Raw genomic sequence first — 23,897 nt, 5'->3', positions numbered from 1 at the left:
CACTCCTCATCCGGCGTGGGTCTGCTCCGCTCCGTTAAATGTGCCGTAAAAGTCCCGAGCAGACAGGAAAACACAAACCGCGCTCGACTCTACACGTGTTTATTGTTTCGTTGGATCATCGGGTTCCGTTTTTTGGACCATTGACGCTGGACATCAGCTTCATCGGTGGGAGAAATTACACTGGATCGACACAGCTCCCCCGTTACCATGAATACTGTAAGAATGGTTTTTCAGACGCCAGCTGTGCACGTTGGACAAAATCGTCTTTGTTATCGTGTCACTGTGCTAATTATAGGGGCTGTCATGTCTGTGCTGGTAACACATAGACGGTATGAATAACTCTGTGATGCAGATGCGAACGCAGCCCAGTTGTTTTTTCATGTTATTACTGGATCCATGGTTACAACAGATCTAGAATCAGAATCGTGTTTTATTTCCAAGCAGGTTTCCACATACAAGGAATTTCCCCTGGTGTATTTGTGGAGGTATAAATATGAAAAAATATGAAAAAGGAAAACAATTATATATTAAAATGCTATAAAAGGGAGGGCTTGTGCATTTAGCTCCAAATTAAAAGAGGAAACTGATTTTAAAGTTGTATTATATGAAGATAAACCCGATACCACTTTTATTTTGATACCTGGACCTTGGTCGTTGGTATCAGATCCGCACTCGGCATCAGCCAAACCACCGAACCATGACTGTTTGGTTTCAGCCTGTTCAGCCGAAACACACCCGGTGAGAATGTTGATAATTTAACAATTTGAAACCCAATTCTTTTATCATTGATTTGTTTGATTATTCAAATTTTGTTACGTGGTAACGAGCACATCTTTCTGTGCTGGGACGAACTCAGAGCTCATATTTATTGCTGCTGTGGTCCACATGCGCCTCAATCAGAATCCAACAACAAAAAGAGACAGAGGCCAGAGAGGAGCTGGAGACAGATAACACCCCCGTCAGCTCAGGGCTGCTCAGCCTCCAACCAGCTGTGAGCTGCTGCTGCTGCTGCTGCTGGGCCAGAGTCTGCAGCCGCTGCCTCTCTGTGCTGAACCATCACGTTCAACTCTGACAACATGTTCAAAAGATGTGGAGTAACGCAGGAGGTCCCATGTGCAGGAAACAGGAAAGTTGTTTCAGCTAAACGCAGCAGCTCCACCGGCTGGGTGAACAGGAGAGCGCTCCCCAGAGGCAGAGACCGGAAAATTGGCCAAATTCTCTCGAGCCATCAGCTGAAAACTAAGTTAACTTCCAGATATTGATACACAGAAACTTATAATTACAACAGACGACGAAGAAAACACGAGAATAAAGTAGAAAATATATTATTTTTACTTCAACATGCTCACTTGTTCACATCTATATCTAGATTTCCTCTTTATCCTATAACTGTAATTATAATTATAATATTCAACCTTCAACTAGAGTCTTCACACATTATTACTCACAGTGAAATAATGTCCATTTCATCCCTAATGAATCACATACATGAAAGAAAGATGGTGAAATTCTTTCAGCCTCTGTCATCATTAGCGTGACTGTGGATATAGAGACAAAAAGGCCGCGTTGGGTTGCCAGGTTTGTGACATTATTAAATCTTTGACAGGAGATTGCAAATGTCAGGTTTATGCTGGAGAGTCTCAGTGTCAGGGGGGAAACAATGTTTTTGTCTTTTGCTTAATAATATTTACACAGTGTTTAGTGTTGGTCCCATTATTTTAAAGATTTAATACCGGAAACACCTTTTTCTCCCTATTTTCTTTCTTCATGTTATTACATTTGATTCCTTTAATAGAGAGATTTGTCCAAGGGGATTTCAATTAGATGCATTCAAACTCACTAGGAATGATTTAGATAAAACAAACACTGGTTCAGCCTGGAAAGTTCCCCTCATAATCTAAACCGGAAAAAGTCTGATTTATCAAATGTTGTCCTGCACATCCTGTTCTTCTTCTTCTTATTCCGTCAGTCTAGACGCTGCATCTTTTCTCGCACAACCTTATGATGTTCTGAACTTTCGTGCACCTATTGTAATTTACATCTTGGGATAAACAGTGAGAGCGTCTCAGTTTCCCACGTCAAACATGATTCAAGTCTGCTGCTGCTGCTGGAAATATGAAAAGAGTCAGTTTCCTTTCTCTTTCTTGAAAACCTGCCTGCGCACCTCAGTGTCCAGTTTCCTCCACATGACTCCGTACCTTCAGTTTTAGAAACGGGAGGATCACTCTTTAAATAAACAACAACAACAAAACCTTACACGAATTCAAACCCAGAGAGAAAATTAAGAAAAGTAATTTGTTTCCTTTGTCTTCAAACTGGAGATTTTTACTGTAACTTTAGAAAACAAGTTCATGATGCATATTAGAGTTTGAGTCAGAGACGGTTTCTTTCTGTGTTTGTTGGTCTGTTGTGATGTGGACGGTCTGGTTGTCATCACAACAAACTATTAAACTCCTACTTCCCTCTAAAAGACCAGAACAGGCCACTAATAATATAATATGATATAATATAATATAATAGTTGCTTTCTCTTGGTAAAAGGAAGGAAGGTGCATTTGGGAAGGTCAACCACTTGATTTCCTTTCAATTACAGAAATGCACTTATTCTGATTGTATGAAGGCTGAGGGCCAATAAGTGCTCGCACACATATGCATATGTGCTCATATACACACATGGTACTCTATGCACACAGACACACACACACACTCAGACACACACTCACTCACTCACTCTTTTCATTTCACTTCAGTTCCCTTTTAATTTAACCTTTATTGTCCCTGAAGGAGTTTGTGTGTGTTTGCTTCCAGACTGGATTTATGATGAAAAACACACAACAATAATACAACACAATAAAACACACAGAAAAATTACAACGGCAAATAAAATACAATGAAATAAAATAAATAAAGAAATAACTCTTGAGTCAACGGCTCCATGTAGTCCCATAAAAAAAGTGGATTATTAGTGGAAAATATGAGGTTCTCACGCAGGTGAAGAGCTGCATTGTTTCGTTTGCATGTTAAACAGTTAAACTGCGCTGGGGATGAATTAATCCCATGTTCTTTTCACTCCTGAATGCTGGCACTGTGAGATGTGACCCAGCGGGCTCACTCCGCCCTCCGGTGGCGCTGACCGCAGCACCAGCTCTCCTCGCCATATGCTTCTCAAAGGTTGAGTCACATTTTCCTGCTGAATCCTATGTTTCTTCCTCCTGAGCCCGTTGGTCTGTTCAGAGCCAGAAACGACGATGCTCGACAATAACAACGGCTTTTATAACGGCAAATTGGAAACATTAAAAGTAAACTTCATTTAAATTTACAGATATAAACAAGTACAACCCTCTCAACAAATTAACAAAATTGCATAATAAATAAAACCTAAACCATCTACGATTATTAAACACTTATAATAAGTCAATAACAGTTTTAAGGGCTTAATACAGATGTTTGAGTCAAGAACAAGATAATGAACTCGTCCACCAATTCCGTTTTCTTGAGCTTAATCACAGTGGGTGTGGAAAAAGGCAGTTGTGACCTTGTCCTCAGTTTTTAAAGCAACACAGCGATGATGAATCTGCCGAACCACTGGGGCACAAAGTGATCAACGTAAAGGCCGTGTCCATTTTCAACTCCTTCGCAAAAGATTAAAAATGACCTCGCTTGACCCCCAAACTTGATAAAAACGTCTATCTGCTCAGCGGCCGCGGTTCGTCATTAGAGTTAAGAAAAGCTCGGAGAAAGAGAGCATAACCCCCGAGGGAGCAAAATGAGATCTGTCAGTAAGAAAGTCATTTACAGGACCTGCTCAGCGAGCATTAAAAAAAAAAAAAAACCCCGCTGCAGAGGAGCTTCACTTCACAAATCTTCACACTTCAGACTTCTCAAGGCAGTTATGAGACATCGGAAATCAAATTAGTTACAGCCGACAGCTTTGTTTCAGCAAAAGAATACACTTGAAGATACTGGGTCGAGTGAGCGAGTAAGACATCCTGATATGTAAATGATTTCATGCTTCTTTCCACCTTCATCATATTTTCTTTTTATTCATGTGGAGCCGCAGGAGAATTAAAAACCCATCAGTCAAAAAAAAAAAAAAAAAAATGACATCAGACTCTGAAGCTTGAAGCAGGTTTCAGCCTCTTTTAGCTCAATGTTTTGGTTTCCTGGTTCAACGTGGTCGGTAGCAGCCGTTTGCAGTGAATTGGAAAATCAAGAGTGATCGTTTAGACTGACCAACAGAAAAATAACGACTGAAGACTCAAAATAAACACGGCTGGTGAAGAAAGTTGAAAGTTGAGCAGTTGGTTGATTATCAAAAATCATTTTCTGTGAACCTAGACGTGATTGTCTTAACGCTGGAATCGATTTTAAACAGAAGCAGTTGCCAAAGTCAGGTTTCATATCACAAAGGTCCCAAAAACCTGAAGTTTCAATGGTTCTTTCCAAAGTTTGTGAGAAGACAAAACATGTCGTCATCAAAACACCTTCACTCGACTTCTCTGACACGTTCTGCAGCTCGTCCAGCTGAGTCCCTGCTCAGCAGATGTTTTACAGACTCAAACACTCTGGTGAAAACTGAGCTCATCCTGCAGGTTCTGAAAAATTCATCCGCCCGATGGGTTCGGCCACTTTCCCGCAAAACTCTCCCTGAGCCAAAGTTTAAAAGGGAAATAAAGGAATTAGGCTTTAACACAACAACGAGACAGCAGATGTGTTTTGTTTACGATGCAGAGCACAGAAAGCTTCCTAAATTGTAATGTGTTTTAATTTGAGTTTACCGATTAGCAATTTCCAAGCTATCCTGCACGCCATGTTCAATGCACATCAAAGCCCATCTTCAGAGGCCTAATGCAACCCAACGACATCTTTAATGACATAATGCAAACCAATGCCGTCTTTGATTAAATAATGCAAATGTAATGTTTCGTCCTGTAATAGAATAATGCAGCATAAATTCGTTACTTAATGGAATCATGGTAGCAGCAGTAATCACTTGTCTGATGAGCTAATGCTGACCGAAGGAGGACATCCCTGCGGTAATGGCCGAGGATGATGGCCGCTCTGGGGCTTAGACAACGTCGTCTGCGTTTCCCCTTCGCTTTGTCACTGTCGGTCTGTTTGTCTCCATCTGTCCTCTGTCACGTTTTCAGTCTGGCTCGCTCGTCGTTTGTCTTTCTGTCTCGGGGACCCTCCCCCCCCCTCCGTCAGTCGCTTAACGGCGGCAGAATTCGGGAAGCTGCTCGACCGACAATTTTTAGAGACAAAAAACGGTGGAAATTTTCAACTTAGGAAAAGTGTGACGCACACACACAGACACACAAAGAGCGCCCAGACCTCCACTGAAGGTCGTGTCACAGATTGAATGTTCTCTACTTTTAAAGATAAATCAATCTTCCATTAATGGAGATAGTGTGTGTGTGTGTATGTGTGCGGGTGTGTGTCTGTGTGTGTGTGTGTGTAAGCCCAAAAGTAAAAATCCTACATTACTATATCTGTTAATGTCGGTGTGGGCTTAAGACACAATGCTGTATTAAAAGAAATGAATGTATGTAGGTTTGCAGAAAAGTGTGTGTGTGTGTGTGTGTGTGTGTGTGCGTGTGTGTGTGCGTGTGTGTGTGTGTGAATGCATGTGTGTTCACTCAGACACTCAGATTGCTGATCAATAGTTGTGATTGAATGGCCCATTAGCCATCGGAAGCAATAGAGACAGCATCACTCCACATGACAAACTCTAAGACACACAGACACACACACATGCACACAGACAGACACACAGACACACACACACACAGTCAGGTCGCCATGACTTCAGAGTAAATTTCACTGACTTACATTCATTTCCTGGAGACTTAAGAATCCATCAAGCTCAACGTCAGACTCGAGACTCAGTATTCTGCGTTCACTTCCTCCGTACATGTGCACGTCTTCTTAACGCGAACGGATGAAACTGACAAAGAGCAGCAGTACCACCAGAAATCGTGGGGGGGCAGAGTAGCCGATAGTTTAAACGGCCGTAAGATCTGAGGCAGAACCTTTTTAGGAGAAACGGCAGACGTCTATATGATCTTATGCCAGGGACAAAAAGCCTTTTTCAATAATTATCATAACCTCCTCAACCGTTTGACATGTTTGTTATTGTCAGAAACGCTAGACTCCGCACCGCCCTCTAGTGGAGGTATTGCTTTACAACTATGCCAACGTATAGGATGTATAGAAATATTTAGGTAGTGACTGTTACATTGTTTTGAAATGTCTCTTTTCATACATAAAATGATACCTAAACCTAACCTTAATTTCTATGAGACTTGCTGCAACTTTAGCCATAACTACCACTTGCCAAACCCTGATCTAAACCTAAGACAAATATTCTCCTTAAAATGAAATGATATACATAATAGGTACTCACTTTTTGTTGTAATTACTGTGACAAGTTGCCATAATGTGACTATGCAAACAGATCTAAGTCCCCACAACACTAGCGATACCTGGACCACACACAGACACACACACACACAGGTATACATGAATTCCTAACCCTCACCTTAACCTATACCTAAACTTATATATAGTTAAAGATATATTTTCCCCTAAAATGTTATTGGTTTGCATCAAGGCAACAAACTGTTGTCCTCATAAGGAAGACGAGTCCCTGTAATGTGACAAACAGATCCAGGTCCCTCCAACATCAGTAATACCTGAATCACACACACACACACACACCCACACTCTATGACAGGCGACAAATTAAAAGCCTGAGTATGATGAATATACGTCCCCATAAACAGACTTTACGAGCGACACTGGCTGTGACTGTAACTCACCACTCCCACCTACACACTCAGATTTTCTTTTTTCATTTTGTTTTTACGGCCGACTCTGCAACAAAGTCATGATTTATAATTATGCAAACGAGATATGACAGCTACTTCTCTGGTTCTGTCTGATAAGCCGCAGAACACTCGTTTTATTTCTGTTCTCTTGACCTGAAGGATTGTGAACAGGATCCTGTCACATGTTCTTATTATTTGGTTAATCGGCGCCTATATAGTCAAATGACGATTTTTTTTTTACAAGAAAATGGAGAAAACATGCCGACGGGAAATTAAGTGTTTTCTCTGAAGGGTGATAAGTTAAAGTTGAGTGAGGTGACAAACGATGATTTTCATTGTCAATCAATCAACGCTAATTTCCTCGTTAATGAATTAGTTGATTGGTCGATAAAGTGACAGGAGAATGAGCCATCGCAGTTTCTGAGGAACTTTTTAAATGTCAAAAGAACTCCGACACACCATTAATCACATATCTAAATAACTGTAGATGGATTTTCTGTTGATGCTTAATGGATTATTTGACTACTTGTATTTAGCTTCTGTTTTACACTAAAATAAACTCAGTCATTACGAACAGATAACGATTAAGGGATGTTTGTCTTGTTAATTTTGCAATAACACAAAATGACAACAGAGTCACACAACAGAAAAGGTTTCATATTAAAACCTTCTTTTCCTCTCTCCTCTCCAGGAGGAAGCCGACTCCAGTTTCTACTGCGAGTTGTGTGACAAACAGTACGTGAGACACCAGCAGTACGACAACCACATCAACTCCTACGACCACCACCACAAGCAGGTGAGTCACACGCCACCATGACAGGGTACCCAGGGGTCCGCGTCACACACACACACACACACACACACACAGACACACACACTCTTTACCAAGGTCATGGATTTGTTACATCCCAGAGACACATCGACCGCTCGACTCTGGTTTCTCTTACACAACACAACAAAAACACACGGTGGTCGACAAAAATCACACAAACATAGAATCTCCTCTGGTGACGACTGAGACTGAACCTGCAGAGCGACTCACGACTGACGAGATTTTGTTATATCTCTTGTTTCACCGAGGGAGAAAAACAGCAAATATTCTGCGTGAGGTGAAAACATCAGCAGCTTATGAATTCATCGTCTCTGTCACGTCTCTCGTGTGTTCGCTGGAAATCAATGAGCAGAATTCCCTTCAAGCAATATTTGATTTTTATGATTTCTTTTGCATCAATGTGATTAAGCATCAAGACGTTTTAAGTTTTCAGGACTTTCTTATTTTCTCCATTTACAACTGATATTTTAGATATTTTATCACAATTTGATGTCATATTGTATAATTTTTTATATATGTGTTAATGACAATTCAATTAATAAGGAAAAAACAAGTTAATATGCTCAGTATATAGAAACAAGCTACTTTTACTAAAAGCAAGGTGAAATCCAGTTGATCATTCTATATATCATAACCAACAGAAGAAATAATCGGATCAATATGAACACTGACGGTTATTACTTGAATTAAATTAAATTGAATTGAATTATATATAAGTAAATCTATAAAACTATTAATAATCTGCTCAGGAAAAACAATGCTACAGCGACTTCAGACAGCAAAGCAATAACGGTGCCAGTTATCCAGGGCATCGTTCTGGGCTCAAATCAATACTACATATCGCACTGATTACATAATAAAAAAAAACTGGTTATCAATAATAAACTCAGCAAACCTAAAAGATGGAGAGAAATCAGGGGCGACTCTGGTTTTTCTCTTTTCAGTGTAATTCATAAAGAGTTTGTTTTCACGGTGAGACGTGCAGGAAGGTGACTGAGGGAACTTGCAGCTGTTTGGACCGTTTACAAAATGATTGGCGCCGGGAGGAATGCATTCGCTGCAATTATCATTTGTTCACTCGCTGCCGATGAAAGGAAAATAATATCTCCCACAGTTTAGCTGCGTCAGACTTATCAGGTTTACTTGCGGAGCATTTAGGGCGTATTGTTTGAGACTGCAACTCTTGCAGGGAATGGATTTTATCCAACTGTACAATTCTGCAGAGTGCACACACACACACACACACACACACACACACACACACACACACACACACACACACACACACACACACACACACACACACACACACACACACACACACACACACACACACACACACACACACACTTCTGAGTCACTGTCAGGCTCGGCCCCATCTTCTTTTGGAAATGATGTGGTTTGCAGAGCGTCTACGTCACCGGCGCTTGATGTGCTGCTGTGACAGAGTCGCACTGAGGAAAAACCACCGTGCACAGTTTATCCTACATTATGCAGCTTAAAGCTCCGATCACACCGAGAACTTTCTGCAGGTTGCAAAAAAAAAAACGAGAGGCACCTTTTTATTTGGTGACAGTTTGAAAAAGAGCAGTCTGAGGCAGTTTTTTGTCAACAGCTTCCAGGCAAGTGAACAGAAACAGTTGTTTTTGGCCTCAAAGAAGACAAATTAAAAGTCAGTGCTCACCTTGAAACTCTGACTCGAGCCAAGAACGTTGGTCTGGGGCCTGAATTTAAACAGCCGAGTAAAGACAATTACAAAACCACATAAATTAAAGGATTTCTGTCTCAACAAGCCACAGACAAACTTGTGCATGTGTCTATTTGCAGCAGATTATCATACGACACTCGTAAGTTCGTTCAACCTGCTGCAGCTCAGCCGGAGTCCTCGCCAGCACCAGGGAAGTGGAGCACGTTACTTCGCTGGCGTCCTGCGAGTCAAAGGATCGACTTTAAAATCCTATTACTCAACTATAAAGCACTAATCGGTCTCGGGACCAAACACAACTCTGATCTACTCGAACGTTATAAATGGTCCAGACTCCTCAGCTCAAAGGAGACGAGTTGACTCCGTGTTTCCAGAATCAACAGCGAGAGACGTGAAGCAGCTTTGAGTTTCCTCAGCTTCCAAACTGTGGAATAAACTTCCTGAAAATGTGAAGTGTCAGGACTTTGTGTAACATATTTAATCTTTTACTATTGATTTTCTTGTTTTTATTTGTCTTTTTAATCCAGTTTTAATGTGACTTTGTGGTTTTATATGAACAATTTTTTAAAATTATTCTATGTCTCTTTAAAACATTTTTTATGTAGTTGTTTTATTGTCTTTTAATTTAAATTTTAATGTGATTTTATTGCTTTATACTCTTTTTTTATTATTCTGTGTCTCTTTAAAACACTTTATTTTTTATATTTTATTTGCCATGTGTCTGAATTGTGTTGTCTCCCCAAACCTTCTTTTTCTTGTGTATTGGTTTCACAATTGCTGCATAACACAGCTGCACATTGAGTTCCACACGAGTGCAGCAGTAAGTTTGTATAAAAATTAGCGAAGCAATTAAATTTGCGATGTAGGAGGGGAAGTCCTTCCCAGTGTTTGTGCCCGAGGCCCCATCGTCTCATTACCAGTCCGTGCACTTGATGATATTTTACATTTGAAATACGCAGCATCTCAACAATCAGCATTATTCAGTGAAGCAGGTCCCGGCTGACACAGTGTGTACTATCTAATCTGCAGGGGAATATAACTGCGTTGTGTATTTGTTTTGGATTAGTGGATTATCGTGGGTACACAATGAACCTTTTTCTGCAAACAACTGAATGACTATTAGGAATGAATATAAAAGGTGAATCAAGCCTTTGAACTGAGACTCTTGTAATTTATATTATTCGACGAGGACGAGAAGACTGAAAAACCATTTAAACCATCTGAATACTTTCTGGACCGGCCTGTAGACATCTGCGCCCTTCAACACTTTATTCAGCTCCTAATTTCCATTTCTTTTTGCTGTGACAGTGTCGCTGAAGTGTTGATTCGACTCTATACGGTTATTTTTAAAGTCGCAGTTTGTGCTGCTGCAGTGGATTTCAGTTTGTTGTGAGGTTTGCTGTCATTTTGTCCACCCTTCACACTGTATGTTCACCTTCTGAGAAGTGCTGAGGCTACACAACACGCTTTAAAACACACACACACACACACACACACACGCACACACACACTGCATCTGTTTTCCTACCTGTCTCTTTGTCCCTCTGCGTTTTATCTATTTGTCGGTTGCTCTGCCCGCCTCGCTGTCTGTCTGTCTGTGACGTGAACCCACCGGTATTATTATTATTATTATTATTATTATTATTATTATTATTATTTGTGACACATGCACACACATGCACACACAGTATCAGTATCTCTGGCTTGCAGACAGCTTGCAGACAGAGCTCAGTAAGTGAATTAAGCTGCTCTGGCCTCTGCTAAAGCTGACACAGGCTGTCTTAGTAAGCACAAGTACGGAAAACACACACACACACACACACACACACACACACACACACACACACACACTCACACTCACATGGCACCATCAACTGATTTAACTGCATTTTCTCTTTTACCCGTTTTAACCTCTAATTTGTCCTCGTTAAAATTACAACAATAATACGAGTAATGCTTCCCGCTCCTCGTCCTGCAGCGTCTGAAGGAGCTGAAGCACAGGGAGTTCTACCGAGCGCTGGCCTGCAGGAGAAAGAGACGCCGGCGGGAGGAGAGGAGAGAGGAGCGAGTGCTGAGGAGGCTCCACCAACATGAGGAGAGGAGGACAGGAGAGTGGTGAGTGACTCGTTACATCCAGTGGATGTGATGTTGCTTTAGTGGAATTTTATTCAACTTTAAATTAGAGTTTTCAAATCTAGTTCAGGGAGTTTATCATAAAATATAAATAAATCAAAGCAGATTTATCTCACATGAGGCCAAAGAGACGAGGCCACATAAATTGAATTAATGACCTTTCATTGCTTTGTACTTAAAGCTGCAATAATCAATAGTTTATATTGACAATGAATTAAATGAATGAGCATATTGAGTCTTAACTCTCTGGGTTTGCTTTACTGCTGCTGACTCAGGGGGTTAATTGGCCTCATGCAGAAAAAAAATGTCAAGATGTCTAAGTTTGATTCTGATTCATCGTCATCCTTGTGATTATTTTATAAATAAACTAATAAGAGCTGGCTCCCTTCAAAAGAGACAAATTTCCTTTCACTACCCAGGAGGTGGTGGAAAAACTAAACTAAAATGAGGTTAAATATTAGACTTAAATTCAGGGGAATCCAATATTGACCAGGTGGTTAGACGACGATTCTAAATTAATGCTAATATTGGATTGCTGGATTTCTGGTTTTGTAAAAGGAGAGATGTTCTCATACCGATTCCATCATCACAAATGCCTCAGATACTGAAAATGACAGGTCGGGCATCGGTGAGTACACAAATCTATAAACTACACATAATACTGGCTCAGGGGGTAAAACGGGTCAATCACTGACCAGAACCAAATTCCAGGTATCAGGAAGGGGAAATGGTTTCAGAACATCCGTGAGGCAAAGGTTATAAAGACCAAAACTCTTTGCTTGCGGCCTTCATCAGGGTCTTCCTCACAGTGGAAGTAGTTTTTTAATGTGACAGGTGCTGCTGCAGTTTTGACTCATTCTCCTCCACATGTGACTCTTCATCCAGCAGGAAACTAAATAAAATCATCAACACGAAGTCATGACCCTGAGCACAAACACCAGCTTCCCGCAGCAGCTGCACGGTTTAGTTTCTCCATTTAATTTACACAGTTTCCACCTTTTCCTTTTCCGTGCAAAGAGCCTATTGATTTCCAACCTGCTTCATTGAGCCGCTCTCGTCTCGTTGCAGTTGCAGGCATCAGATTACAGAAATAATAAACCTGCTTCAGATGAATAATCCATTACAGGAAACACCTTGCTGTGTTTATATTGGTCAGAGTAACTCAGCAGCTGTGTTACTATCATATCTCCTGAAATATGAATATGATATCGTTAAAAATCTACATCAGCGAGCTGGTGTGCCGGAGGGAAGCTCCGATAACTGGGACTCATCCGATATGAAGTGGGCTGCCAAACGATAAACAAACACGCAGCTCTGCAAACAGCTGATGTGTGTTTGGCTGAAAACATGTAGCGAGGAGGAGAGTTCGTCTGGCGAGCGACCAACAGAGGATAATATGGTTTCTTTAGATATATATATATAGAGTACGACACATAAATACACAAACTGAGAGATGCACAGAGTCAGCGAAGGTCTCCACCAGAAAAATAGTCCCTGAAGACGCCTTCAAACATCTACCACTTTTAAATTCCACGCATCAAAGTAGGAATATTAATGCGAGTGTGGGCCTACGCACATTATTGATATTCATATTAGTAAAAACACTTGATGTGCTGACCGACATCAGATTGTACGAGACTAAAAATACAGCAGGAGAGCAGAGGATACTCGCTCCTCGGTTTCATTGAGCGTTGGCACAGCAACCAATAAACTGCATTTGTTTAACGGGGGATTATTGGAATGGCTGTAAAGTGTCTCCGGCCAATCACGTGGTGCGGCCGAAGCCCCTCGTCAAAATGACAGTTTCAGAGTCGCAACAAAGCTCCAGGCACAAAGAGAGCGGGAGAAAAAACTCGGTCAAATTGATTTTCAGCTGGATTTCAATTCTACTCTACCTCCTTCAACACTCGTCTCCTTGCTTCCTCTCCTCCCCTCTTCACTCGGTTCCTCTTCTCATTTCCTTTTCTCTACTCGCTTCTCAACCTCCTTCTACACTTGTCTCCTTGTTTCCTCCCCTCTCTAATTTGTTCATTCCTTTCCTTTCATTCTCTCCTCTCCTTCCACTTGTTCCCTTCCCCTCTCTCCTTGTTTCCTTTTGTCCATGATTCCTTTTCTTTGGTCCGCTCATCTTCTGTTTCTTCTATATTTCATCCTCTCCTCTTGTCCTTCTCTCTTCTCACGTTTCTTTCCTTCCCTCTCATCTCTTTTCATTTTGTCCTCTCCTCAACTTTCATCCTCTCTTATTTCTTTCCCTTAATCTTCACCTCTCCCCCAATGCTCGTCATGTTTCCTTCCATCATCTCCTCGACTCTTTCTTTTTGTCCCACCTCCATTTGTCCTCTCATCTTCCTTCATCTTCTTATCTCCTCTCCCCTTCATCTTCCATCTCTCATCACCTCTCTTTCATCCCTTAATCTCATCTCCTCTCCTTACTTGCATACTCGCCCCTTCTTATCCTCTCCTAATCCCTTCTCTCCTTGTCTCCTCCTCTCCTCAGCGCTCCAGGTTCTGGTCCGATGTTCAGATCCACCACGGTGGCTGTGGATCCAGAGACGCAGAGCAGACCAGACTTTGAGCAGAACTGGGTCGACGTCCACACGAGCGGCTCCACACTGGGAACAAGTAAGAACTCTTATCTGCTGAAGAGGCGTCGACTCGGCTGCTTGAATAGTTTATGAGTTTATGTTTATGTGTTTGGTTTTGGTGATGAGGACATCACTCTTCATATTGAGAGATTAAACAGAGAGTTGTCTGCAGCGGCGATGCTGAAATATCTTCATCGACAGTCGACTCCAGAGGAGAAATGAATGAATGATGATGGTCTGCTGAAAGAGACTAAATAACATCAGGAACATGTACTGGGCAATTATACACAATAAAAAATAAATCACTGCAGGGACTTCGTGGCATTTAAAATAGACGAATTTCACAGAAGTCAATAGATTTAAGAGGAAATTTCAGCGATAGGTAGATTTGCAGTCGTAAATAAGTCCGGAGTCTCCGAGGATTTAACTTCAGTGAACTTTGACTCATAAATTCCCTCCATCGACCAACGGAGCCGGGTTTGGACAGTTCTGACCTTTGAGTAGAGAACAGAGGAAGCGATCGTATTGTTTGTGTCGCACCAGTAACGCAGCTCGGCTGGAGTGTAAACTGATCCACAAAGAGCTGCAGTCCAGATGTGTTCCCTTAGAGTGACCCCCCGTTGACCCCTGCACGCAGCCTCAGGTCCTCAGGTGGATCCTGCTGTTCCAAAGTCCAGGTTGAAAAACTAAACGTGCTTTTGCCATCAGGACCCTGAGGAGGGCTTTGGAACGGCCGACCTGAGGAGACAAGGCAGAGTCAGTGATTTCTGTTAAATCACTTCTTAAAACCCATTTTTATAGACTTGCTTTCATGTAATGTCGTTTTTTAATCGTTTCCTTTAACCTTTTATTTTACTTGTTCATTTATTTTCATTGTCATATTACTGCTTTTATGTGATCAAGTTTTCATCTAGTTTGAACACCACCTTGTTTCCACCTAAACGCCCTTGTCCCATCCTGCTGATTGTTCGTTCTCTGATATTTGCTTTTCTTGCTTTACTTTGAAAACTCTGTTTTTAAAAGTGCTATATAAATAAAGTTTATTATTATTATTATCATTATTTAAGGAGGATTTATAGCTGCAAGCTGAGAGATTATAGGGCACAGCTGTTAACCTGCAAGTGGCTGCTGTACGCACAACTGGTCCCAACTGGACAGCGTCAAGCTTCCAGAGCCACCGAACCTCAGGTGGTCGAACAAGTTGTTCACTAATCACAGGGTTAGCAGCTCCTTCTGTCTGCGACCTGTGTGTGTGTGTCTGTGTGTGTGTGTGTGTGTGTGTGTCTGTGTGCGTGCGTGCGTGCGAGAGAGACACAATTGTAAAGTGCTTTGCATGCTGCTGAGGCACAAAGGTACCATTTAGACTAAATTGCGTTGATTTAGCTTTTTCATGCGGTTGTACAAAATAAAATCGCACTGTGCCACTTTCTCATCAGACTACATTTGAATATTCACATTTATTGCTGCAGAGCCACTTATAATACTTCATGTGCATTTTTTTCTACTTTCTTTTGTGATATACAGGGCCAGATAGATTTATTGGTCGGCCAATAAGAATCAGCCGATATGAGCCTTTCACAGGCATAATTGAAACTTTTATTTCACAGAATGTATCACGCAAGAACAGATCGACATTACTTTACAATATATCTTTATCAGAAATATAATAAATATCGACCATCGATATCTGCCCCTAAAACTCCAGATGAGTGAGGTTCTATTAGAAAATAGCGAGTGTGTATAGAGAGTGCGTATAAAAAACAGTTTCTGAATATACACTTTATTTTCCAGTGTGCAAAACAGATTTATTTCTTGGAAAATGAAGAAAGCAGAACATGAAATCTTACAGCAGCATCTTTAAATTCAAAGAAACGATCGACTGTCAAAGAAAATCTATCACTTACAGATTCCGTAAAGTTTCCTTTTCACATTTTAGACTTGAAACCAATAGAAAAAGTTTGACAGCTCCATTTAAAGCCGATTCTCTCCAGAGGCTAAATATATTTTTCCATTTGGTATCGGAGAACTAATGATTAATTTGAGGGCGTCCCTTCGAAAAAACTCCAATATTTAACAGAGCAGGGTTTCTGGTGTCAGGGAACACAGGCACATTATGGATTACTTTTAAAGATTTGAGTCATCTTATAAACTTCACTCAGGGAATAATCGTCTGAATCATCTACCACGCTGACACGTCGGCAGATGAATGCCTGGCAGCCTGTTGTGCGTTTAAAAAAAATGAATATTACATGTTGGAATAAAAACCTTAATCTTAATTTTTGTCCCATTTCTAAGTGAGCCGCACATTCATCTCCGTCCGTCCTACACCAATAAATCATCCTCTGATGTGTTAAAAGCAACAAAAGAGTAATGGTGAAGAGGCAGAACGCTGAATAAATGCATAAGGAGCTTAGTGTATGCTGGGACGTCTTGAAAATGAATGCTATTCTTCTACATGTATTCCCCTCCCACTCCTTTCCTTTATTTTCAGGTTAGGCAGCTAATCCTGTTATGCCTTGCATGTAAATGGAACCAGTGTCTTTCCACCGCTGACATCTTTTCTGCTCTCCCTCCATCTAGAGCCTCAAACTCCGCTGATCAAGCCCTTCCTTCCCCTGGACACCCGACTCCTGGGCGACACGCGGTGGGCGTACGACGCCAACGACACCGCTACCGCTGCCGAGTCCTGCATCCTCGACCGGACCCATGTGGACTACAATGACCTGACGGCCGCCCCCACCCCCCACAGCATCATGAACACTGATAACACTTCTACAAGCACCAGACACTTTAACAACGTTGCTCGGGCTCATAATCATTTAAACGACCCAGTTACTCCCAATAAAAGCCCCACAACTGCCTCAGAGAACAGCTTCAGTAAAAACACCACCGCCTTCAGCAGCAGAGGTGTGCGCGCAGCCTCGGACGTGCGCTTCGTCCAAAGCCGAGTCCGTCCCGTGTCCTTCTCGCTGCCCAAAAGAAGCTGCGTGCTCCTCCACCAATCAGCTGCCGTCTTCATCCAAGCCGGGCGAGGCTCCGGCTCGTCGGGGAAGCCCGAAGGTGTGACGGCAAACGAAAGGACAAAAGATCTCGGGGAGAAAGTGGCAGAGCAGCAGCTAAAATCTCCGGTGTCTGCAGACGTGGATCTGGTAGCTGTGGATCGCTTGGAGAGTAAAAGTGAAATCCAGCTCTCTGAGGCTGGAGCCAGTGTGTCGGCTGAGAGAGGAACCGAGGGACTCTCTGGGACCAGAGCCCAGGTTTCTACATGTGATCGCAATGTGATCGGGGGTGATGACTCGAATGGGACTGGAGCCCAAGTCAGCAGTGAGAGTGGGACTGGAGCAGATCCTTGTTTAAATAAAGGGACACCTGGACAGATTTGTGACAGTGTTATCATGGCTCAAGCTTCAGTCTGCAGAGACACTGAGGCTGAAGCTCACGATGAAGAGAACAATCGGACAATCGAGTTAGACCCCAACCAAGAGTTGAAAGATCTGCTTTGTGAGGCTACAAATCAACCTGAGAAAACTACTTCTGATGTTTTAAATGAGACCAAAGAGTCTTCAGTTCAAACGCAGCTCAAAGAATCAAACGTCTCTCCATCAGAATCACCTTCGTCGCTCCCAAGTCGTCCCAAAGAGCCGTTCTGTCATGTGCTGAGCCGAGACGGCAGCAGGGTTCTTCTCTGGCCATCGGAGATGGTTAGCTACACCAAGACTTCACCCCCCATCTCCTACAGCGTCAACCCTCTCCTGTACGACTTCAGAGCACATAACAGGGCCAAGGAAAGGGGCGAGGACAAGAAAGGAGGGCTGGAGGAAGGCAGGGAGAGAATAAAGCCATCTGTGATCAAACAACCCGACTGCCAACAGAGGGAGGATGATATGGAGGGAGGAGGAGGAGGGGTAAAGATAGATGAAAGGGAAGAGGAGGATGAAGGAGGACAGGCAGGAAATCCTGTGGAACTTGTAGCCCATTGTAGCGCCGGCGATGCAGTCCTGGATCGCTCTGGCTGCCGTGATGAAAACGCTTTAAAATTCGTTCCCGTTTCTGCAGAGTGCCACCTCGCACCGGCGCTAGGCCTTCAGAGAAGTGACGGGAGGAAGAGGAGAAGGAGAAAGAGGAGGGGAGGGGTGAGGAGGGGAATGAGGAAGAGGGGGAGACGGAAAAGAGGAGAGGAGATGGATAGGAAGGACTCAGAAAGGGGAAGAAGGATAATAAGTAGTCTCTCTGTGAATCAGATGTGTGAAGGGAGAGGAGAGGAGAGGTTGAAAAGAGAGGGCGACGAAAAAGAGGAGAGGAGAGTAAAGGGGCTATTAAGTAATCTTGCAGCGCATCGGCTGGTAGGAGGGAAAGAAAAGAGGATGAGGAGAGAAGAGGGAAGGATAAGAGGAGATCAGGCAGAGAGAGAGAGGGCAGGCCGAAATGACGAGAAGATAGGAGAGCTATTAAGTAATCTTCCCGTGAATCGGTGTAATCGGTGTAACCAGCTGTGTCTGCAGGTGAAAAAGGAGGCCAGGCAGCATCAATCCCAGCAATCAGCCTCCGGGTGGGACCAGGGGCTCAGAAAGCTCCTCTGCAGGGGTGCAGCATGTAACTCAGTGATTAGCCCCGTCCGCGGGTCTGTTATAGACGCGCCATGCTGTCCTGCAATTACGCCCGACCCTGCTCAGAATGACAGATTGACGGAGGAGATACACAAAAATACGCATGTGGAGAAGGAGGACGGGCGGCGAGATGAGGAGCAAAGGTATCTGAGGAAGACAGAGGGGATGAGAGCCGCTCAGGAGGCTCAGGAAAATGCGTGTAACCCAGGGATTAGCAGTGTTTCTTTTGCCTGTCGAGGCGCCGCACGCGAGGCAGAAATTCATCTTGTTCCTCCGCCTCACAGGGAAACAGCAGGTGCTCCAGCGATTAGCCCCGTCCCTGCTCCCTTTAGAGAAGCAGCGTGCAGTCAAAGACAAACAATACCTGTAGGACACAGCGATCTCATGTTAGGCCCGGCTCCACGCTGCTCGTCTCAACAGACACTAACGGAACCGAGAATTAGATCTGCCGGCGCAGACATGACCCTCCCCGGAGACGTCGTTTCAAAGGAAGCGATGCCAATGAGAGCGGGAGCGGGCGGCAAGAGGACGGGGGAGCCGCCGGAGGCTGAGGCGACACCGAGGAAGAAAAGGAAGCGAGGAAGGAGGCAAGCGAAGAGAGCTTTCTGTTTCCCGACCCAGCGACAGGAAAGAGCTGCTGTCGGCCCGACCTCTGACCCCGGCACACAATACGTTGAGGAGCTAAACCTCAACAGCTACGAGACTCGGACACTTTGGCTTGACTGCGACATGGCGGAGTGCAGTGCAGAGGACAAAAACATGGAGGAGGCATTTAGTCGTAACACCACGGACAAACTGATTAACTGCTGCGATGACAGTGGACGCAGCGCAAATGGAGCCGAGGGAAAGAGCTGGACTGAGTTAGACTGTCGAAACACACCAAGCGACGAAAAACAGAACGATGGGAGCGTCTGTGGCGCTGCAGACGACAACAACGGCAAATTAAAGAGCGACAGAGACGAGGATGTTTCTCCCGATCGTGTAGACGACGCTAAAGGGATTAACACGGTGTACACGTCTGCGGACGCACTGTCAAATGACTCGTTCACAGGCAGCACTAATCACACACACACACTTTTCTGTCAACGTAAAAACGAGCACACGACGAATGGAAAAATGTGCGTCGTCTCCGATTCCAGCCAAACGTCTCGTGTTTGTGGGGAAACCACAGTTCAGAGCGATGTCTGTAACACCGCAAACGACTGTAATGACGGCTGTAACTGTAAAACCAATGACACGTGTAATCACGACTGCGGTTACGACCGTGCAAATGACAAATGTGGCCGTGGTGAGAAGGGTAGCCGCTCTGATTTGGCGGCTGATTACAGTATCTGCAGCGGGACGGAGCAGAGGAGCGGCAGCGGCGTTGATGATGTTGACATCGCTCCGTGTGATTATTTTATCAGTACTCGTGTCCCTGATTGTACAGTTGTTGATAACAATAGAGCGAGAAATGAAGAGAAAGACGTGCGTACAAAGCAGAAGGAGGAGCAGAGAGATGTGGAGAAGCAGAAAGAGACTGAGAGGTTGAAGGTGAAGGAGAAGCGGGAGGAGTGGGAGAAGGAGTGGGTGAGGAGGAAGGAGAAAGAAAGGGAGGAGAGGGAAAGGGAGAGGTGGAAGGAGGTCGATTTCGAACACCTCTACTCAGAGAAGAGGCCTCGTTTCCCGCACGGCCTCCCTCCTCCGCCGTGCATCCCGCTCCACGGTCCTCTCCTCCTCCGCCCATCCCTCTCCCCTTCATCTTCTTTCTCCTTCCATCACACCTTCATCCAGCATCACCTCTCCCTCCTCCCGCCTCCGCCGCACCTCCCCGTCCCGTCGTACCCTCAGCTCCTTCCCTCCTTCTCGCAACATCTCTGTCCCCTGGCTCTTAATCCACCTCCCGCGCCTCCTCCCCCGCCTCTTGCTCCCTCTTTCTACACCTCCTCCCCCATCTCTCTCCTAGATGCCCCCGGCCCATATCCCATAGCAACAACGTTTCACCCTATGCAGAGTCACCACCACTCCCTGTACCCCCCACCACATCCTGCAGTCTTGCCTTTACAAGTGTTGTTCTGAAATTATTTCTTTTTTTTTTTTTTTTTTACAGAGGAAAAGAAATAGACTCATGAAAGGTAAATTTTTCCTATTTCCCAAGGAAAGAGTTGTCAGCCGGGTGAAAGCAGCTTTTATGTGTCATTACCTTCATACTGGAGGCGAGGATGAAACGCCAGGGTTAACGAGACTTAAGTAGAAAAACAAAACTGCTTTTTCTCACAGCCAAACCTCTGGTAACTGACAGCACTGACTCACACGTGAAGAAATGATGGCTAATTATCCTCATCAGTCTGAAGACGCGCTCAGAATGAGCCTCAGGTGTTCAGCCTGGCGGGATCGTGGCGAGGACACGCAGCTGGGCTCATTTCCCTCGCTAGAAATAAGTCGATGGTCCTGTTTTGCATTTTAAACCAATGATTTGCTCGCGAGGACGCATGTTATGGTTTCTGACTTTAAAGGACAAATCCATTCCTGTGCAAATATCTTCAGTCTGTGGTTATAAATACAGGATTTCATCCCTTAGAGCTCTGACTGATTTCACATATTTACTCATTTTCTTTTTCTTGCTCTCGGCCGGGGGTCATCAACAGCTGATGACCTGCAAGACTTTTTAAGCCAACCCCTGTGTCACTGCTCAGAATAGAAACAGGTTCCTTTCATCAGTCTTTCTAAATGTTTGGAACGAGATGTCGGAGTTTCCTGTGCAAAGTTATTATTAACTACTGTCTGTTCTAAACTTGCCTGTAGCTGTCTTTCTGAAACTGTTAAAGTGCAGCATTTGAACCGCGGCACGTAAAGATTTTCACCTAGAACCAAAACACACATCACGATTTGTCTCATCGGGCTCAACGAGGTGCGACATCCTCTACCGTCGACAAGAGTTAGAACAAACTATCAAAAAACCTTTTTAATAGGGACCAAAACCCATAGAAACCTCAGCGAGTCACATGTGAGTCAACATTCACGAGAGGTGTAATAATAGTAGTATGTGTGAGTAGGTATATTTTATATCTAGATCAGCTGCCACCAATATCACAGGCGGCACAAACATCACAGCCAAATTCTCAGCACCAGGTCGTACAGACCTGAGCATCAAGCAGCCTCATTGTCTCATGCAGCTCCTGTGAGGAGGCAGAAAATATGAATATAATAATGTGAATTTATCATCAGAGGAAAAACAAATGTCTCAGCTGTGCACGTTCAACCTTAGTTTTCAAAAGGAACTCTCAAACCACCGAGCAGACATGTCCTAGTTTCTACATGTTCAGAGATGCCAGTAATTAGACCAAGTCGGATGTTGATGGACACAATTGTTCCACAGTGTTCTGCATAGAGGAAATTAAGAAGCTGCTTATAATGATGAATAAACTGCTGCAGGAAGATGTCAAACAATAAAAAACTGTCTTGAAAACTTTAAAGAAACATTTTGTTTCCTCTTTGTTAAGTTGAATTAGAACAAAGCAGAAGACGACATTGATTTGTTGTACACAGGCAGCGAAAACAGCATGTGTGAATTCACTATGTAACATGTGTACAATTACTTTGCAGTATGTAAATGTTTAACAGTGCTGCTACATGCTGATGTATCATTATGTATTATTTAGTATCTCAGCATCTTCTGTATATTTCTCCCTGTGTGGCTGTTTAGTCTGAACATTAAGTTTAGAAATCTCTTTGATTCTGAGGGGCCGACTCCGGCGCCTCCACTTTTCCTAGTGACGTATTAAAAAGGGTTGATTTTCTGCCGTCTCACACGCAGCCGCACTAAAAATATCCCCACATGATGGAGAACTTTTACATTTAGTGACTCACCCCAAAAAGAAACGCATGCAGGATGATTCAGTGCATCAACGATACGCACAACATTGGTTTGAACACAACATTACAAACAGGCAGGTTTAGAACAGACACTGAACAAGAGTATTCAAAGTTCAGAGTGTTTCTTGGAAGTGGGACTTTTCCTCTCAGAACATCCCCTCAGGGTGGAGTTCTCCTTTAAAGCTGAGGGTTAAAGCGAATCCACCCTTGATCTTTGTTCTTATTTTCCTCTTCTGATTCTAAATTCTTCACATTACGAACCATCAAGTGCAGGAGATATACCTCGAAATTCACATCCCGTGACTCCCCTGTGTCCTTATCGCCCACACTCACTATCGCTTTGTTTTTCCCTGACGTCTCCTCTCACTTTGAACATCTGGCTTTGCTGCGACTGTATTATTCTGGGGGGGGGGGGAGTAGCAATGACAGACAAATGGAGATACGAGTCTGCATGAAAGGAGGAAGGAGATGTTACGGACAGATCACCGCCCTCGGCCGGACTTGTAAAACACTTGATGGATTTAATCCCGGACGTCTGGACACATGCAGGCTGTTTGATCACTACAGTTTCCAGCTGCTGATTCCTCACCACGATGACCTCTGGTATGTTGGACATGTTGCCATGGTGACTCTGCGGAGCCGGCGGCGACACACTTGCAGCTTGAGGAGTTAATGATTGGAGGTAGCGACGTGAAACTGCTTCATGACCTGCGCGGCACAGAGCTCTACGTCGGCGACACGCTCGCTCCCTGTCGCTCTGTGGGGTTTTGGAAGCATATGTGTTCTCAATGAACGTAGGTTTTTATTTATTACTGTGATATAACCGTGTAAATTAGAGGAAAAAAGCTGTTATTACATGTATTTTTGTAGAGAAACCTCAGTTGAATGAGGCCCAGTTTTTGTAAAATGTACCCTGAACATTATTTTAGCTAGTAAACGAACTCTGCACCTACTCAACCTGTCCTCTCGTTAAGCTGTTGTACATACATGTATGTTCTTTAACGTCCTCATAGTCAACGGATGGGTTTAGAGCGACGCGCTGGAGTTACATCGGAAAGCAGTTTTCCCCCAGTTTTGTCAAAGAAATGTCTTGAGATCCTGATAACCTAATATTTGGCTACATCCTTTGTGTAATCTAATTCCAGCCACAGCTGTTATCCCTGCTAATGTAATAGATCTAGTAAACCCATGGAGAAAAGCAAATTACTCTGAATAATGGAAATAAATCAGCAGACTTGATATCAGCGTCAGTTTTTCTTCTTAAAAAAAAGGGGAAAAGAAAAGCATCACCTGAAAATTACTTGCTTTCATAAAAAGTCTATTATCAAGGCGACAAATGTGTGAATCGATA

At 43.5% G+C, this 23,897-nt stretch overlaps 1 protein-coding gene and 1 long non-coding RNA gene across 4 annotated transcripts in view; one reads left to right on the top strand and one right to left on the bottom strand.

Annotated features, from left to right (window-relative positions):
* Nucleotides 1-20,771, top strand: part of znf804a (zinc finger protein 804A) — a 49,697-nt gene extending 28,926 nt beyond the window's left edge. The window contains exons 2-7 of one of the 3 annotated variants that reach the window (XM_034609510.1): nucleotides 7,521-7,625; nucleotides 11,345-11,481; nucleotides 13,997-14,121; nucleotides 16,665-19,291; nucleotides 19,328-19,594; nucleotides 19,628-20,771. In XM_034609510.1, the coding sequence (XP_034465401.1) occupies nucleotides 7,521-7,625; nucleotides 11,345-11,481; nucleotides 13,997-14,121; nucleotides 16,665-19,291; nucleotides 19,328-19,594; nucleotides 19,628-20,749 (4,383 nt within the window). In that variant the 3' untranslated portion in view covers nucleotides 20,750-20,771. Of the gene's footprint in view, nucleotides 1-7,520; nucleotides 7,626-11,344; nucleotides 11,482-13,996; nucleotides 14,122-16,664; nucleotides 19,595-19,627 lie in introns of all 3 variants that reach the window. The other 2 variants (XM_034609508.1, XM_034609507.1) reach the window with 2 other exon arrangements.
* Nucleotides 4,472-21,076, bottom strand: LOC117775941. Its single transcript, XR_004616362.1, has 3 exons — nucleotides 20,971-21,076; nucleotides 9,502-9,505; nucleotides 4,472-4,483 (listed from the first exon to the last, which is right to left on the bottom strand). It is a non-coding gene; the product is annotated as an uncharacterized LOC117775941 (long non-coding RNA).
* Between the last annotated feature and the right edge of the window lie 2,821 nt (nucleotides 21,077-23,897).

This window comes from Hippoglossus hippoglossus, chromosome 15 (genome assembly GCF_009819705.1).
Source record: "Hippoglossus hippoglossus isolate fHipHip1 chromosome 15, fHipHip1.pri, whole genome shotgun sequence".
Taxonomy (NCBI): Eukaryota; Metazoa; Chordata; class Actinopteri; order Pleuronectiformes; family Pleuronectidae; genus Hippoglossus; species Hippoglossus hippoglossus.
This window is presented reverse-complemented; position numbering and strand designations above follow the sequence as displayed.